The sequence below is a fragment of the Xyrauchen texanus genome, chromosome 16 (genome assembly GCF_025860055.1).
Source record: "Xyrauchen texanus isolate HMW12.3.18 chromosome 16, RBS_HiC_50CHRs, whole genome shotgun sequence".
NCBI classification, from domain to species: domain Eukaryota; kingdom Metazoa; phylum Chordata; class Actinopteri; order Cypriniformes; family Catostomidae; genus Xyrauchen; species Xyrauchen texanus.
Window position 1 is genome coordinate 25,667,275 of NC_068291.1, and position 19,318 is coordinate 25,686,592.

The 19,318-nt window shown below is 36.6% G+C and overlaps 1 protein-coding gene across 5 annotated transcripts in view; it reads left to right on the forward strand.

Annotated features, from left to right (window-relative positions):
- Positions 1-12,886, forward strand: part of LOC127656718 (arf-GAP with SH3 domain, ANK repeat and PH domain-containing protein 1-like) — a 66,280-nt gene extending 53,394 nt beyond the window's left edge. For 3 of the 5 annotated variants that reach the window (XM_052145189.1, XM_052145192.1, XM_052145193.1), the window contains exons 17-26: positions 56-236; positions 1,484-1,569; positions 1,950-2,065; positions 2,275-2,342; positions 2,797-2,901; positions 3,123-3,327; positions 3,587-3,839; positions 7,068-7,284; positions 7,511-7,639; positions 11,232-12,885. In XM_052145189.1, the coding sequence (XP_052001149.1) occupies positions 56-236; positions 1,484-1,569; positions 1,950-2,065; positions 2,275-2,342; positions 2,797-2,901; positions 3,123-3,327; positions 3,587-3,839; positions 7,068-7,284; positions 7,511-7,639; positions 11,232-11,306 (1,435 nt within the window). In that variant the 3' untranslated portion in view covers positions 11,307-12,885. Of the gene's footprint in view, positions 1-55; positions 237-1,483; positions 1,570-1,949; positions 2,066-2,274; positions 2,343-2,796; positions 2,902-3,122; positions 3,328-3,586; positions 3,840-7,067; positions 7,285-7,510; positions 7,640-11,231 lie in introns of all 5 variants that reach the window. The other 2 variants (XM_052145191.1, XM_052145190.1) reach the window with 2 other exon arrangements.
- Positions 12,887-19,318: the final 6,432 nt, after the last annotated feature.

Here is a 19,318-nt window from a genome sequence, read left to right on the forward strand (position 1 = left end):
CTCAACCTTCTCTGTAAAGCTACATGCTGAAGGTGTTCATGTGTGTCTTTCTCAGGATTGCCAGGAAGGAGTACATTGTTGCGAAGTATGCTGAACATCGATATGTTCTCCCGAAAGAACACACTGAACCATATCGTGTGTATGACACTGTGAGGAGCAGAGACCTCACGTCATTGCTGCAGCTCTATGCAGAAGGAGAGGACCTCTCAAAACCAGCTGCCACACCTGAAGGACAGGTAAGACACAGACACACAAATTTTTCATGGGAGAAACCACAGCCACATCCCCTAATGTCCCGTTCACACATATAGCAATTTTATCACTGGAGATCACCAGGTCTCTCGTTCCTCGTGTGCTCCAGTGTCTTCACTCGTATCGCTAGTCACCGCATTGCATATCTGCTCATTTGTATAAAGTTAAACTTTTCTTACCTTTGTCACATCGCTGGACATTGCATTGCCAACAGTCGATGTCGCCCGTGTTGCTAGTAAGGATGTACACGACTAATCAAGTACTCGCTCTGCACCAGCTAGTCGACTATTAAAAACACAAATCGAATATCAAAAATAGTATTTCCTTTGCGCATTTGCCTGCTGTGGGCAGTGCTGAGTTATCCTGTACTTACCCTCTGAATCTGTCACCAAATCTCAGTTACAATTGAGTCCACATGGGGGCACTGTGAAAGGGTGTTGTCGAGGTGTTGCTTGAGAGAAAATATAATGGTGTCTGTGCCATACTTGCAAGCATTACTTGTAAAATTTAGATTTGTATTGAATTGTACTCTGTTGATATTCGGTTCTTGATGGAGTCATACCAACCAATGGACAAGGATCTGCTTTTATGGTGGAAAGAAACTGCGAAGTGGTACAAGGAACTCAGAAGCTTATCAGACAAGTATGTGTGTATCTGCTTTAAATCTCTTAATGCAGGCAGAGTGCATTTTATAAAAACCCAACATTTTATATACATTTCACATACATGTCATACATAATTTTTAACTGAAAATAGCAACCACGAAAGACACACAGTTTACGAATATTTTTTAAATAAATACATTTACATCTCTGAGCTTAGATATATTATGTCAGTTTACACTTAAGCTGCGATTCCATTGGCGTGGAAGAAATCCGCTCATTGCCTCTCACAACACTAGGGAACTGCTTGTTCTGCACCGCTGTCAATTCCACAATCCTTTCATAGGAATGCATCAAAAACGCTTTCTCACCTTCGCTCACAATGCGCCCGTTGAAATGTACGGTTAAACATGTTTTGAGATGCTTTAAAGATTTTAAGCTTTCAAAAATGTATGTCTGTCATATGAGACTTCATGTGTTTGAATAACATTTTCTTGAGCAGTTTGAACTGTATAAGCAGACACATGATTTATTTGCGCGATCAAGAACAGCACTTTTTTTTCTCTCGAGGAAGTAGCAGGTTGTCCGCAGCCAGTAGCTTCATCTCATTCTCACTCTGTCTCTCACAGGACCTGAGGGAGACCGCTCTTCACTTAGCGGTGCGACTGGCAGAGAAGACGTCTCTGGCTCTGGTGGACTTTCTTGCTCAAAACTGGTGAGATAGATGCTCAGATGTGTTAGTCAACATTCACACAGTTAGTGTTTAGGGCCATATTTCTTGTATTATCCTGTTTATACAACAGCTTACAAAATGACCAAAGTTATAAACACTTATCTGACTCAATCCCCTTTTTTGCGATAACCTTGACTAACGCCTGTAACTTAAGTCACAGTGACTCTAAGTAGTAAATATCAAAGATTGCAACTTCCATAACACCAGAAATTATTATCACAACTAAGACACAATATTATTTAATAAACAAGTCCAATAGAGGCAGCATTTGGGTTATGGGACCACAAAACACAGACTTTGTGATATCAGCTGACGTGTGTGTATGTGTGTGTGTGTGTGTGTGTGTGTGTGTGTGCTCTCAGTGGCTGCCTGGAAAAGAAGACTGCAGAAGGAAATACGGCTTTGCATTACTGTGCACTATACAGCAAATCTGAGTGCCTGAAACTGCTGCTCAAAGCAAAGGCTGTCCTACACACAGGTATCACACTAATGACAGAGGAACTTCATAACACTGCATATATGATAAATGAGCTAAATTTTGAAATGCCTTAATAGTGTTTACACCCTCAGTTTAAGCTAACCTGGCCCATCCACAGTGATTTAGGAAGGATCTCGACTTCATGTGTCCATTTATTAGTTCTAAGTGTCCTGTTTTTGACCTGATCCATTGTTCTGACTGTCCTATAGTGAACTCAACTGGTGAGACTGCACTCGACATTGCCAAGAGACTGCAGCACACACAGTGTATAGAGCTGGTGAGTATTACAGCCGCCACAGTTAAGCACAGCACACAGTGTGTGTTTATGTGAGTATGTGTTTGTGCAGATATTATCTTGATGTTGACTTAATAAAATTGTTCCTGTTTAATATCCTGCAGTCTCGAATGACACTGTTTCATGTGGAACTTCCCTTCACCTTTCTATATAATAGAATCATTATCACATAAAGCAAAATTATTAGCTATCATTAACATCACAAATGCTGCTATATTAACGACCAAGGTCAGGGATCATGGGCACACTATGTGGCTGACATTAGACTCATTGCAGTCCTAAAACCACATAAAATAATTAGAGCTGGACTTGACTATGAAATGATCTCCATGCGTCGGTACTCTTTTGCTGCTCTCACTAATAGAACACTAGTTTGAAAACAGTTTGGTCAAAACTGAGTAATGCTTGTACATTTTGTGTGTTTGTGTGTGTTTAGTTGGAGTTGGCCCACAGTGGGAATTTTAACTCTCAGATCCATGTTGAATACACGTGGGAGATTCCACAAGAGATGTATGATAGTGAAGATGATCTGGATGAAAGGGTATGTAACATATGTCTGTGCATGTAAACCAATAAAACTGTTTTTGAAAAGTTTATGATGTAGATGTATATGATTATTTTTCCAAAAGGTTATATAGTTTATGGATAAAGGTTCATGAAAGTAAAAGTGATTTCTAATGTGCAAACTGTCATTGTTTTCAGTTTTGAGTCTTCAGCAAATTTCAGAAATGAAACTAATGTGTTAGTCACCTATTTTTTTAGGTGAGTCCGCATCCAAAGGGTTCACGGTCTCCGCTGCCCCATACAGGCAGTAATGGGAACTTCTCGTCTGCTTGGAATTTAGTTAAAAGCAGTCCAGCTAGGACCTATGAGAATATTGACTTCCTGTATCGTAATCCACCCAACAACAGCGCCCCCTCTGGTGTCTCCATGCCTCCTCCCTTGCCAGCTAAAGCAATACAGAGAGGTGAGATATTTGTTTAGGTGCAAGTTTGTTTGGTTACATGTCTTTAATCTATGAAGCAAATCAGAAAAGTTATGAAACCAGGCAATCTTCGAAGTAGCAATTGAAAACCAAACATAAATCTCTGGATGAGCACAACGAATCAGTGATCTGACATTTTGACTACTTTCAGGCTTCCCTGTCTATGTAAATGATGTACAAACCCTGCAGATTTATTGCAGACAAACGGCAGCAAGGTCAAAGATAATTTGTGTCCCCACAGGTCGTTCAGATCCTCAGATCTCGGTTTCTATTCCAGAGACTCACACACCCTACCGCCAGCGTTCCCACCCATCTGGATGCTTTCAGAGGACCTCCCCTGCGATGGAGTCTTTGGGACAGGCACCTGCCCGCTCTCACAGTACTGCAACAGCGAAAGGACAGAGACATACGATTTCCTGGGAGGGGCATTCTTCATTGGGGACGGAGGGCAAAAATCACTCCTCCTCTCCTCAGAGTCAGAGAGGGCCTGTTAGGTTAGAAAATCTAATTAAAATCACCATAACTGTGGTAATATACTACATCTATATTACAATGCTTCTAGAAGTTTACATATTATTTTACTTTGAGGTTTTTTCTTTTTTGCACCAGGTCCAAATAATACAGGTGCATTGCAGCTATTTGCGCAGTAGTCTGTTGGAGCCAGATTATATGACAAATTCAGCTTAACCCTTATGCACTGTTTGGTGAAATTGATTTTGTTTCTTCAATAAAACTGGTTTCTTTTATCTGACAGGTACGAGACACGAGGTGGTGACTTTCATCCATTTCATATCTACACACAAAAAAAAGTTGATTTGATAATTCAAAGTGGTAGAAAAAAAAAGGTCACACTTATACTGTTCCCTTTCAAAAGTGACCACCATAGGACATGAATGAGAAACACTGAAAGTTTAAATTTTTTTCATAATTATATAAAATCTAAAAAAGCACAAAGCCACAATGCAGAAAAACACAAACCGACATGAAGGGGTGAGACTACCAAACATCAAGAGTCCAACACACACACACACACACACACACACACACACACTCACACACTCACACTCACACTCACATAACTGGTCAGACTATAAAACAAAACAATTATTTTGAAATTAGTGCAAAAAAAATAAAAACAACAATCAGCCATAATGCAGAACACACACACCCCAAAATTTATTGGTGAGACTATAACATAACTACAATGCTGAACACTCACGAGCACACGCACACACACACACACACACACACACACACGTCTTGCTAAAACCAGGGATAAATAAGGTTATTGTTTATTTCAGGTAATTTTTGGAAGCAGTCCACACACACACACACACACACACACACACAGATAAATCAAAGACATATACATATCAAAGGGAAAGTTTACGCTCTTTGTAAAACCATGTTCAGAGTTGACTGTAATAATAATAATGTGGCATTATTGCAAAAACTGACAAAATAACCTCAAACACACCAAACCAAACTTTTGACCAATGTAGTCTTTGAGAATATTTAAATATATATCTAAATGCAAAACTTGACAAAATCTTGAAATCGTTTTCTCTTAAACCATGGATGAATAAACAGCTCTCTGCAGCCACCTAGTGTTTATACGTGGAATTTCCTCTGGTTTTCATATATTTTTATATTTGTAAAAATGGACACCACAGTTTGATTCTTGAAATTTTAAGCTTTCAAATGGTATATGATTTATGATTATTGGTTCAGTATTTTATAAAATATTCATAAAAAGGTACATTTTAAATGCCCAGGTCACATAGGTAATTAAATGATTAAATAAAGAAAAATAACAAGGTCTAAATACCCTAAACCCCATTCAAAATGCACAACTGTCCTTTTACATAATTGAAGTTTGAGTTGTTACATTTCTTTCATAGCAATTTAAAAAATGACACTCTTAATGTTTCCGGTCACTTTTGTCCAGGAACAACTGTAATGTGATTCAATAATGAACAAGGCATAAGGGTTAAATAGTAGATAGAGACCTATTAGTTCATGGAAAATATGGCCTTTAAAAAAAAAAAGCATATTGCAATTTACATCAGGGTGCAAATAGGCACTGAAGTACAAATAGCATGTGGGATGCTTGGTGCAATATTAATACAACATTGAATACATCCAAAAGCAAATAGTATGTTACTATTTACAATGGAGTGCAAATAGTGTCTTCACTTGTTTGCGTCCTTGAAAGATTTTTCATCCCAAAATCTGTGCCGTTTTAGTAACTATGAAGCATAGTTTTAATAACTTAATACTATGCAGCCAAATTCAGTAAGAATTTGGAAATGTATCAGAAATGATATGAGTATTTTTACTTACTATATGGATATCTAGTGGTTACTGGAGAAAAGAACAATAAAATTGTGTTATAAATTATCAGGTTATAATTTATAATATATCCATTAGCCTAGATTCTAATGTATATATACAAATGAAGCTTTAGACAGTTTGCATAACATAAGTTAAAGTCTTGATTTTTATTGTGATTTATAGCGATTATAAATGTTCTAACCCTTGTGTTGTGTTAGTTTGTGATTTTTTTTTCTGGTCAAAATTGACTGGGCCACAAATTCCTTTTTTATTTTGTAATTAATGCAGGTTTTGTAATTCTTTTTTATAGCATTTTGATTTTTTTAAATCTATATTAATTATTGATAGAAGAATTCCTTGAAATTAGCTTATACTGGGCTAGTGGGGGGCACTTCTTGCAGAAATATAAAAAATAATAATAATTGTGTAATTAATAACCACTTGCTTGATCTAAACAAAATAGGTGTGATTTTAATACTTAGAATCTCGACTTTACAATGCATATAGCTGATCCTACCAAAATAATGCTTTTTAAATTGCTGACAAAGTAGAACTGTTATTATAACTCAAATTAGTTTCGTTCTCATCATTTGCTAATTTATCACAACAATTTTATTCAGAGTTGTTAAAAACATAAAAAAAGATAAGATAAACATGTGTTATATATCGTTGGAAAGATCTCAATTAGTAAAATGCAAAGAGGAAAGTTGTTTCAGAGGCCAAACTGCAGTGAGTACGTGTATGAAATTTCCACTGACACACATAAATATAATAAACAGGAGTGTCTTTGTCACGTTTTTCCTTATTACTTCCTGAAACATATGTATAACATAGACACTGACATAACGTAACTTACAGCTGACTATTCCGATTCAAACGAGCCCAAACACATCATAATATGATAACTAGATCTTTAAATATTTCTCAAAGAGGGTATTTCTGTATTTTGTAGTCTAATCCATTCATTTCCAATGGCCGGTCACTTTAGACTGGGAACATCACAGGTGTAACAAAGTTAAATAAAACCAATAAACTTTTATGTAAATTATCTAAAACAAAATTTGTGTGTTCAGATGCTGTGTGAACAAAGGCATAGAATTTTATTCCAACTAAAATGAAATAAAGTACAGTTTTCAGATTTTTTTTTTTTTTAATTCATCGGTCAGTTTTGACCAGAACACAATGTAAGGGTTAATGGGGCTCAAATGTGACAAATTGCGTCTCACAGGACCACGGTGCTACATACCAATATAACATAAACTAGACTTCATAAAATACAGCAAGTTTTGTACATTCATACATGTAACATGATGATACATGGTGCAAAAGGGGACAAAACTGTGCAATGTAACAATATCATTGTCCAAATGTTGTGTGTGCTTCTGCAGTTCAGAGAAGACTACCTCGTATCGGCGCACGAGCAGCGGGAGTCAGGGAAAGTATTCAGTTTCCTCTCCAGGTTGTGCAGGCAGTCAGGAGGAGCTGTACTGCAGTCCAGTGGGTGGAGCTTCCAACCCAGCTCCGCCTCCAGCTAATGCCAATGCCAACATCAGTGCCAATGCGCCAATCCTACTCCCACCACCTCGCTCACGCAAAAACGCCATGGTAACATGCCATGCAAGGATCTTTATCTAGTGCAATATAACAAATTATTATACTATTGAGAAATATAACTTTTCAGATGTCTATCTCTTTACATAAATATAATCTTTTTTTTTTTATTATTAAAACGAAAACATTTTTTTTTGTCATTTGTTATTCCTTTATTTCCCGAGACCACTGTGTATTACTAACTGGCTAGAGTATTAATTTGTGTTTTTGTGTATGTCAGATTTCTTATAGACAGAGACCCAAGAAGGTCAGAGCTTTAGTGGACTGCAGAGCAGTTGGTTCAGATCAGTTGGCTTTCTTTAAGAATGAGGTCATCATAGTGACGGCAACTGATGACCCACACTGGTGGGTAAGTACACATGCACTCGCACACACTGTTTGGTTCTATTTACACCTGCTATTAAGATGCATCTCAGGTGATCTGATCACAAGTGGTCAAGCAAGATGCATTGCTGTTACCACCTGGTCACTTATATGCATCTTCTGTGAACATTTGTGTTCGTATTTCGAGGGGTGGGTCTCTGATTTCATGACTGTGTACATCACTAACTACGTCAGTGTTACTGAATGATGATAAAGTGCAAAAAAGTTAAAAAATATATAAATCTTTTGAGCTGTCAAGGTTAATGCTTCAACACAAGTTTAATAGGTAAAATGTTCTTAATTGTGATTAATGCATTTACCATTAATACAGCATAAACCAGTAAATACACTGGTCATAAAAGGGGCAAACCTTTTCAACGTTTCCACCCTGAGTCATTACACTGATGAACACACCACAGTACACACACAACAGTCGTGTCAGTGATCAAATGATTGGGGAAGGACCTCTTAACACTATTTGTTGTACAAAACGAGCCCAGATGAGACATGTGATATAAATCAAGTACTTTGCAGCCTCTGTAAGGTGCATTTTAATTACCTCAGAAGCACATCAAGTCTTAACTATCATGAAAATGCAGAACGAGACCTTTTTTTGCAAGCGCTTTTCATGTGGAGTTCAAAGCATCGCTTGACGCTGAAATTGACAACCTTCATGATTACTGTAGTGAAGCAGATAATCTACCAACAGATTAATATTGTGGAGGATGGGAGTTAAGGAGATTTAATGCCCATTGCAGTGAATAATCGACCTGTGGTTGATTATTTCTTTCAATTAGACAAACTCCCACTTAGACTTAGCAAAAAGTTTAATGTTACTTGAATTGGTGCTATTTTTGTGTATTTCTATCTTTATACTGTTGATGGCTTTGTTTGGAAAATGTTTATAAAGCATTACATTGTTGCATATTGTTTTGTTTTCTTTCCTAAGAAAGAAATAAGTACATTCTGACATGAAAAGAAGTAAATATTGAGTAAAATTTCAACACTTTCAAAATCTGTGATTAATCGCGATAAGAAATGTAAACCAACTGACAGCACTAAAAATACATAAAAATACAGCACGAAAAAAATCAACGCACTGTTTTTTTTGTGGTTTTTGTGATCTGATTAAAAAAACTTTTGGACCTGTATTTAGCACTGACCACTTAATACCAGGGCTAAACAGTCTTTATGCTGGCAGGTAAATGCAGCTACACACATTATTGTCTGTGTATGTATGATGTTTACCTGGTATCCTGTTTACAGGGTTTGCAATATCTGTGAATAAAATACCAATGGTTCAGGCACATGCTGTTAATAATACACATTATTAAACGCTGTGCCCAAAACACATTAGACGAGTATTATATCACGGAAATGTTATAGATGTAAATAACCTTGTCTTAGAACCCACCGGGCAATGGAATCAAGTATGTTACAGTGGCGAACTTCATGACTTTAAAATTAAGGAGAGTAATATTGTTCATATCACACAAAATAAAGATTGTAATTTATTGAGCCGAGCATGTTTATGTTCATTAAATCATACAATGAACCATAGTGCCAGAAGAGCTTGATTTGACATACAACTAAAAGAAAAAGAAAAGATTGCCAGTTACTAGTAGGCTATATGTTTCAATCATAGGCCACACACATCACTCTTCCCACAGTTTAGAACTACTGGAATGGACAGTGGCTTTTAACTAATCTGACCACCAAAGACAACAATCTTAACCTGAATGCACAAGGCAAATGTAATGTAGACACGGCAGTCTACATCCCTTAATATATATTTTTTTAAACAGACACTGCACCCTAACGTTAGAACTATAAAACATACAGAGCATAACACAAGACGGACATGACTGCCAGATCACCACTTCATAGCCTCAAACTAACCAGAAACAATGACCTAGTGTCTATGACCTTATATCAGTAACACAGATTTTTAATAAATATATTAACTTACCTTAACATGAAAACAAAATCCATGCATCTCTCCTTGCGAACGAGAATCTCCGTCACTTTATTGTAAAAGTCGCCTGCTTGTTGAAGTTTCAATAGCCTCTCTTTTTCGATTCCTTTAAAATCAACTGCGAAATCCCAGTAGCTTACCAATGCTTACACTATATCCATGTTAGCACTTAATAATGCATTAGTTACGTGAACTTGAACGTGTTTACGCAGGTTTTTCAACTGAACGCGGTGAAAACAAAAATCTAGCCTATCAGATAGCGTGACTGAAGGGAGCTTCTGATTAGCTTACTCATTTTGGTAAGCATGCTTATCATTTGTAGTGGGCGTGATTCAATTTGAATGAACGTACTGTGTTGAATGAAAGGGTTTTCAACAATGCTTTGAATCAAAGAAAGCATAACATAAAGAGCTTACACCTGAGGGTGGTGCCAAAATGAATAAATGTATGTCTGTGCTGCTCAACTGAGATGAAAGATGATGAATTTGAATGAAAACACTATGAAATATTTAAATATAATTGTTAATATAAACTAGTGTCATTTTTCTTTTCACCCTTCTGTTAGGTAAGCACTGCTTACCTTGCTTACAGTGCATCTGGAAAGTATTCACAGCACTTCACTTTTTCCACATTTTGCTATGTTACAGCCTTATTCCAAAATGGATTCAATTCAATATTTTCCTCAAAATTCTAAAAACAATACCTCATAATGACAACATGAAAGAAGTTTGTTTGAAATCTTTGCAAATTTATAAATATCTGGCCAAACTGAGCGATCGGGGAAACCAGGCACCGCTCATCACCTGGCCAATACCATCCCTACAGTAAAGCATGGTGGTGGCAGCATCATGCTGTGGGATTGTTTTTTAGCGGCAGGAACTGGGAGACTAGTCAGGATCGAGGGAAAGATGAATGCAGCCATGTACAGAGACATCCTTGAAGAAAACCTGCTGCAGAGCGCTCTGGACCTCAGACTGGAGTGACGGTTCATCTTCCAACAGGACAACAACCCTAAGCACACAGCCAAGATAACAAAGGAGTGGCTAAGGGACAACTCTGTGAATGTCCTTGAGTGGCCCAGCCAGAGCCCAGACTTGAACCCTATTGAACATCTCTGGAGAGATCTGAAAATGGCTGTGCACCGAGATTTCCCATCCAACCTGATGGAGTATGAGAGGTCCTGCAAAGAAGAATGGGAGAAACTTCCCAAAAATAGATGTGCCAAGCTTGTAGCATCATACACAAAAAGACTTGAGGCTGTAATTCGTGCCAAAGGTGCTTCAACAAAGTATTGAGCAAAGGCTGTGAATACTTATGTACATGTGACTTTTTTTTTTTTTATAAATATGCAAAGAATTCAAACAAACTTCTTTCATGTTGTCATTATGGGGTTTTGTTTGTAGAATTTTGAGGAAAATAATGAACTGAATCCATTTTGGAATAAGGCTGTAATATAACAAAATGTGGAAAAAGTGAAGCGCTGTGAAAACTTTCCGGATGCACTGTATATAGACGGCACATCCGTGGAATTATTTTTATTAATGGAAATACCAATTGTAGTTTTCCACTTATATGCAAGTAAAGATTTACATTTCCTTTCTAGGTCGGCCATATAGAGGGAGAATCATCCAGAAGTGGCTCATTTCCAGTCAACTATGTACATCAACTAGGAGAATGAATCTTTATGAACACTAACATCACACCACTGGAACGTTCAAAGACTGGAGTAGTGTGGATGTTATATGCTGATTTACTGATCCATTTCAGTTTATAATGGATCTCAGCTCTGTTTATCTGGATTGAAGTTTTGGAAGGTAGATCATAAACGGCCCATGAATGATTGGACTTCCTTGGAACAGGCAGAGAAGGGAAGAAAGCAATCCAGCTTTCGGTTGCGGTTCGAAAGACAAATGCTGGCTTTGTTATTCAAACAAAAGAAAGCACTTATTATTTAAACAGAAGTTGAAGCATTTAGACTACATCTGCAGAAGAAAAGAAAAAAACGATCAGATGCCCTTGGAGTTTGCATGTATGAGACTGTAGCCCAGACTTGGAGGCACTGAACTCATTTCCTCATGCTCATCCTGTGGTTGGTTCAGTAGCTCAGTAAAATTGCTCGCTGGACATAATTTTATACTGCCAGGCATTATGAAATGCTATGTTAGCTTAATTTTGGCCAGACACCAGATCCAGACTGAGAAATGTATTCCGTTTCGTCTGTCTCCGGTGCATCGACGTCTCCTATTGCTGCCGATTCCCAGACATCCAGCCCTGCACTTAGATCTACAGCAATTAGTTACATTCAGACTGAAATGCATATTGACTAAATTTCCAGAATTCTCAGCTAAAACGTCAAAAAAGTTTCTGAAAGTTAAATGACTGACCAAAAATATTCTGTAGGCTTTGCTGTGCCTGAATTTGCCAAATAAGTACAGAATTCAGTATTCTAACCCCTAGCTTTTGAAAAATCCAGAACATATCATACATATCAACTGTAAAGTAGACAGTACAGACACTGTTCAGCCTTTCCATGCACCAAAAACAGTCGGCAGATGTACATTAAAAACACAGTAACCCATAGCCACATGGACAAATTCAACAAAGAGCAAATACGTGCACTGTATTTAATTCCTGTGTTTATCCTATAGCAAAACAACTTTTTGGAAATAACCACAAGTGCACAATTTGGCATGCCCATATTCTATGCCAGTGTGGAAAAGTCAGACTGTTAGTTTTGTCTATGAAAAAAAGGTTATTTCTGTACATATTGACCCCAGTTAGTGTTTATTTCTGCATTCTTTTCTGTCTCTGTGTTGTTGTTGGTTATCGTTTTTATGGGGTCTTCTCACCAGACTAGATGTGTCCAAAACCAGCAGACTCAATAGAAATATTTGTATAAGCTGAGAGTACGCAACGGATGTTTTTCCTTCTGCCATCTCATTGACTTCTGTGAAGCATTTTTTGGACAGAGATGAAAGTATGTACTGTTGGCACCAGAGGTCCAAAACGGTTCAGCTGACTTTGTGTTTTAGGAAAGCAAGAGGCATAAGGTAATGCTGCTAGTAAATAATGCTTGTTAAACTTAATTCTGTTGCAAACATGCATAACTGTAACTTTATATATTCTTAATGTTAAGAAATGTCTGTTCTAGTCTGTTCACAATTTATTTGTATTTTTTGACATTTTGTTACGCATCGGTTATTTTTAAAGAATGGAAAGTGACAATTAAAAGTTTGCCAGATATAGTCACATATGTACTGTCTTGGTTTGATTCACATTGCAGTGTGCAAGTTTAATCTGACTCTCACAGGATATAGAAACTTTGCTGCCAGTCAAATCATGTACTTTTCTACATTAATCTCTACGTCTAAGCCATTACATGTGCTATAAACCTAATGGTTTATTACAGACATAAAGCTTCTTTTTTTTAAAGATCAGAAGGATTAGAAGCATATAAGCCCCCTACAGTCCACACACATTTATACAAACTATTGTCATTCCTCTGGAATAGTTTTCAAATCCCTAGATTAAGAGAGTAGCATCTTTTGCAAACAGATTATAAACACACACGCATATCCACGAAAATATACAGTATATGTGCATCTGCAGATCTATATCAGTACCGCTTACCTAGAGTGCCTCACTTTAAACCGCATCAGCCCTCCATACGGGATGAGCCTAATGGACGGTTGCCAGCACTCAAGTTCTTTATGGATTGGGAATCGTTAGCTCTTAGTGCCTGACTAAGCTGTTGCATAATTGACAGGTATTGCATTACTGGGTATGGGGGGTCAGTACGGATGATGGTAGTTCTAGATCCAACAGAAGCTTTGAAACAGATATTCACAATGATGATCCACAGCCTAAAATTGTTTGATACAATCTTAATTTACTCACAGGAGGAGCATTGAGGACATTCTACCTTTAACTGGCTAAAGTTATCTGTAGTAATGGCAGCTTTGCAGTGATGGAGATCTGCCCCCCCCATTCACTTGCATTGTATGGGCCTACAGAGCTGAGATATTCTTCTAAAAATATTAATTTGTGTACAGCAGAAGAAAGTCATACAGATCTGTGATTGCATGAGGATGAGTACATGTGAGAATTTTCATTTTTGGGTGAAATATCCCTTTAAGTTGTACATTCACTTAAAGTGCACATAAAAAAAAAAAACAAGCAAAACAGAAGGTAACATGTTAACATCTGTCCCAAAAGCAGAAATATGTTATTAATTGGTTGAGTGCATTATTTTATAGGTCACCTGCGAACACAATAATTTCATTATTAATTTGTATAATGAATAAACAGGGTAGCTTTTAACTGGACTAAAGCCCAGCCATTGGATCAGGGTTATTCTAGTGTCGTAGCTTTTACTGTTATGGGTTCATACATATTATGCAAGGCCTTATTTCATGGAACAACAACATAAGTGCTTTTACTAATCTTTGTGTACATTGCAAATGAAGTTACTAATGGATGCTCTTTTGCTCTCAAGAGACTTAATTTTATACATTGATGTTGCATATTCAGAACAAATTCTGCTGGTGTTCAGCATCAATATTTATGTGTATTGTGAAGTGCCTGAAGAGTGAATCAAATTTAATCCACCAAACAAAAGAACAAGAATCCCAGAACTTCTGTTTCAAAACACTTCTCATGTTCTACTGCTCATTTTTAATCAATATTATTTTCTTTGTTTAAGTAAAATATCTTAATGTCCTTAAAGGTGCTCTCAGTAGCTTTTTGAATGTCATCTTGGATTACAGTGACGCGTAGGAACATGGATGAAGCATCATACAAACCCTATAGTTTTCAGTTACCAATGCCATAGAAATTCACTCTTCACAGTAAGCCAGGATTTATTCAAATGAGTGAAAGTGTCGCAGATCTGTATGATTTTCTTCTGCAGAACACAAATGAAGATTTTTAAAATAGTTCAGCTCTGGTCACAATGCAAGTGAATAGTGACCAGAAATTTGAAGCTCTAGAAAGCACATAAAGGTAGCACAAAAGTAATCCATATACTTCCAATTGTTTAATCAATGACTTCTGAAGCAATCTAATTGGTTTTGGGTGAGAACAGACCAATATGTAACTCCTTTTTTAGTGTACACCTTGCCATTGCAGTCTCTTGGCATGATCAGGATTTCAGGCTCGAATACACTGTCTAGTGCTTGACGCATGCTCAGAGCGCTAGATGGTGCCATAGGAAGTTGTAATTGGGCTTCAAATCATGATCGCCAAGGAGAATGTAAATGTCAAGATTTATAGTTTAGATGTATGTGTTCTGCCTAAGAAAGAAAGTCATACACATCTTAGATAGCATGGGGGTGAGTAAATAATGAAAGAATTTTCAATTAATACTAATACTACTTTGTATATCAAATAAATGTAGACTGTTTAGTAAATGTATAAGTTACTGTAAGTGTGTCAGCACCTGGTCACACTGAGAGATGGGCTGTATCTTTAAAAACAAAGCATTTTGGTTGATCCTTTTTGTCAATGGGCCAGTCTTTAATAACATGAGACACTCATTGAGTTTTCCTGGTCTCTTTGTTCTCTTAAGACACTTTGGAATAGATTTCAAATCAATCTCAAGTTTCTGACCTTTGTATAAAATATCTACTGTATGTAAGGTGCACTGACATTAGCAGTATGTGTTTCCTCTAATGCTGATTCCTATCAGATTGCCAGATGGCTTGGGGGTTGGAACGGATTTCAGCAGAATTTGTTCCAAACTGTGCTGGATCAAGATTTCCTCTGGGATCATTGACCTACCAAATTCTACTGAGAGACTGACTGTTTAAAATATACCCGGCCAAATGAGTTTCTTTCTCTTTGATATCAGCATTTTACATAAGCAAATGCACTCATTAAAAGAGTCTACCAAAGGGTTTTAAGTAATGTTTAATGTTCATTATTTAGTCCAAGTGAGACCAAAGTAATTGAATGTATTATCAATAAATGCACTGACTCATATGTAGTTTTCATGTCATCTTTCTTTCTCTTTTAGAAAACTAAAATAATGCAGCAAAAATCCAATAAGATACTTCTGCATAAAGCAACAATAAAATTACATCCTGTTTCCCTGCTAGACAAGACTCAAGGTCAAGTCAAAAGTTTAAATAAAAGATAAGGAAACAAATGCTGTTTAAACTTGAATAAAACTTTGCAAAGCACATAAAATACATGATTTTCAAGTATGATACATTCTTATAGTGTTCAGAAGCATTTGAAAGAATACAGTCAAAGACTAAATTGAACGTTTAAAGAGTCTGTGAGCCCCCACTAAATATATATTTTCCAGAAAAGCAATAAAAGCTTAATACTTGTCAGTAGTAATGTGCACAATAACTGAGAGATTGAATAATAAAGCAGCTTTTGTATCAGTGACAATCTTGTATAAGTTAACAAATATTTACACTTTCAGAGTTTCATGACAAAACCCCATAGGATGACACAGACTTTACATTCATCCTGCAAGTGGGCCCAGAAAGATAATTGGGAAAGCTTTTCTTTTTTTTTTTTTTACATAAAATGTGCAGTGCAAATTTCAGCACATGAGTGACTCAGGCTTAAGTGTCCTTTTACAATAGAGCGTAAATGAAGCACATATGCACTGTAAACAAGATAAGGCATTTGATGAAGATGCAAATCTACATAGCTTTTGAAATAACATGGCAGTTACATATGACTATCAGAAACACATTTCTACAAACTAAAGACCCTTACAAAAATGTACCATGGAAACTTAGAGTGATTGGGGTCAAACTTAGTCATCAAAAAATACATTCAAATTAAATGTTCTTAAAGCATCCTACACTGTATGAAGGACATCCCATGTTAATCTATTAAGGTTTAATGCTAGCAACATTAATTGTAGTAACTCCGGTATTTTGGCTGAAACTACCATGGTACACTTTTGCAATAGAAATGATCAGATTCATTCTGACAGTGAAGCAGCCTGTGTTTATGATGGTTGAAATCAGCTGAGGCTTTCATCAATATTAACAGCATGTAGTTTGGTTTGCAGGCATGTTCATCACCTTTCGGACTTAAAAGCAGCCAATCGTGGGTCCTAAATCTACTTTAATCTACAGCTGCCTAAATCAAATCTCTCCTAAAAATGGGGGATATCAACACAACTAAAGACACCCAGATGTTCTTTGTAAGTAGCCCTTGAATTCAGAATTAGTCATCTCTATTTTTTTTTATTCTATGCCTGATCCAAATAAAAGAATGAACGATTGCGGTCTGCAGGTATCCTGCCTGCTCAAATCTCCCACTTTAGACTAAGACTCTATAAGTTAACAGTAGTTATGCATGAGCTATTCTGAACTATAAATAAACCATTTTTTTACATTTGTAAATATACTATTGTTCATTGTTAGCTCCTGTTAATTCATAATACATTAACTAGTGTTAATGTACAGTATACGATGTTTAAAATGTATTAGCATATGTAAATATTAGCATTAACCTTGAATAATAAATGCTTTAAAAGTATTGTTCATTATTTGTTCATGTCAACTTGTGTGTATACAACCTTATAGTAAAGTGTTACCATTAAATCTTACTACAGACTTTCAGATTTAATTTGGAAGAACAATCAATCTGATCATATTACAGTGTTAATGTGACATATTAGTAAGTGCTTCAGTAAAACAGCTCTTTCTAAAAGGCTACTTTTAAAACATCAGATACAGGTCATGTATAACTGTGGAAAACAAAGATGTGCATACTGCATTTTATAATGCAGCGATTAAATCTGATATGATGCAGTGAGTAGAACGACTCTGTCAGGTTACACAATGAGGCAATATGCCAGATCAGTGCAGGCCAAATTCTCAGTGGTAAATGAAGTCCTGCTGGCCTACCCCACTCTACTGCATAAATCTATCTGCCAAAGGAAAGGTTATTTTGCACACTAAAGACCTACAAGTTTAGCCAGTATTTCATCAATTCTTTCAGAATCTTCCAGCTCTAAGCGGTTCAAGCCAAGAATAGAACTCCTCTGTGCTATCCTGAGGTCCCAAAACACACTCCACATTCAAGCGAGGCTGAGCCGGAGCCATTTGCTCAGAGAGAAAGAGGAAATGCAGAAGAGAGTGAAAGTTCTACCAGTAAACATTTGCCTCATGAAAACATCTATTGAATCACCAAATATGCTCCACTTCACCTGAAGCCGAAAACATTACAGCAACTAGTATGTTACCAGTAATTAGCCTGTTTCCATTCATTATCAAGTGAGTGAAATTATGTTAAAGATATAGGCCACTCAAAACTGAAAATTGTGAATAAATAAATGAAATTTGGGGTGAACTATCCCTTTAACTCTTTGTTGTAATTGCTAAATGTCCTGCAGATAAAAAGCGTATACTATCTAGGTCCATGTTACATTGTAAAAGGCATTCTTGTTTGTGTCTGTACAAACTATCCAGCGATTCGAATTGAATCATATAGCAAGAACCTCAAAATGTCCTTTAAGCTGTCCATTCTGAAAGATATTAAAGTCAGGTCCAGGTTGCTAGCCGACACGGAACATGAGAGGCCACAGATGGAAAGTTTACAGAGAGCGTGAGCGAGCAGGTCAGAAATGAACTTTTCCATTAGGGGACAATATTTGCAATCGTGAATTTTGTGTGATGGACTTCTGGTGGTGAAGAATTTTGGATTTCAAGTTTGGTGAACTTGACAGGAGAATCGGAAGTTGATTAACTTTAGAAGACATTACTTGATCGACGGGAGTCTTGTGGACTACTTTGATGCTGCCTAAATATGCTTTTTGGACTGTCAAAAATTGGTGACCATTCACTTGCATTGGATGAAGCTAAAAACCTGGGATACTTTCCTAAAAATCTTAAATCCTGTTCTTATGAAGAAAGAAGGTCATATACATCTTGGATGGCATGAGGGTGAGTAAATTATCAGCAAATCTTCATTTTTGGGTGAACTATTTCTTTAAACACACTCCTCCCGCTGGGCCCCATGGGAGTTGTCTGTCCCTGGTCTTCAGCCCATATAAGCTTGTGCGGTCATGCGCCCCTGGTGACCGCTCCTTAATATTTGTTGGACTGGGTATTGGCTTTGATTTTCCTTTAAAAAATTTTTTTGATTTTGATTAAATTAGATTCCAGTTCTGATTAGGTTCAATATAAATTAATCTGGGAATCATTCAGATGCAGTGTCAACAGGCATGTTTCAATAATGACATATTGCCTGATTTCTACCCTGCAAAATGTGCATTGTGACTAAAACACATTCTGGGATAAATTTTGTTCTCATTTATGTATTTCCAAATATTTTGGATATTAAGTTATCATAGGCTACATAACTAATATAAAGCAAAAACAAAAGTGTAGAAAATTCTGAGAATGTATTATTTTCATTCACAGAATATAGGGCAAGGTTAATTCAAAGTAGTGCAATTATACAAAATAATAGGCCTAATAATGTATTTTTTTATTATATACTTATGTCTAGTCATGTATTTATTAAATTCAGAGAATGTTGCAGATATGTTTCAAAAGTAAGCTATAAAAATGATTTAATTTAGTCTTGGGTAATGTTAGTGTTTCAATAAAGCACATTGTAGCTATTCTCCTAGTATTGTGTATTTATTTTAATTGAATACATCTTCTGATGGAGGGCTGTGATATTTCAAAGCATACTGAAAGAACTTTACAGCAG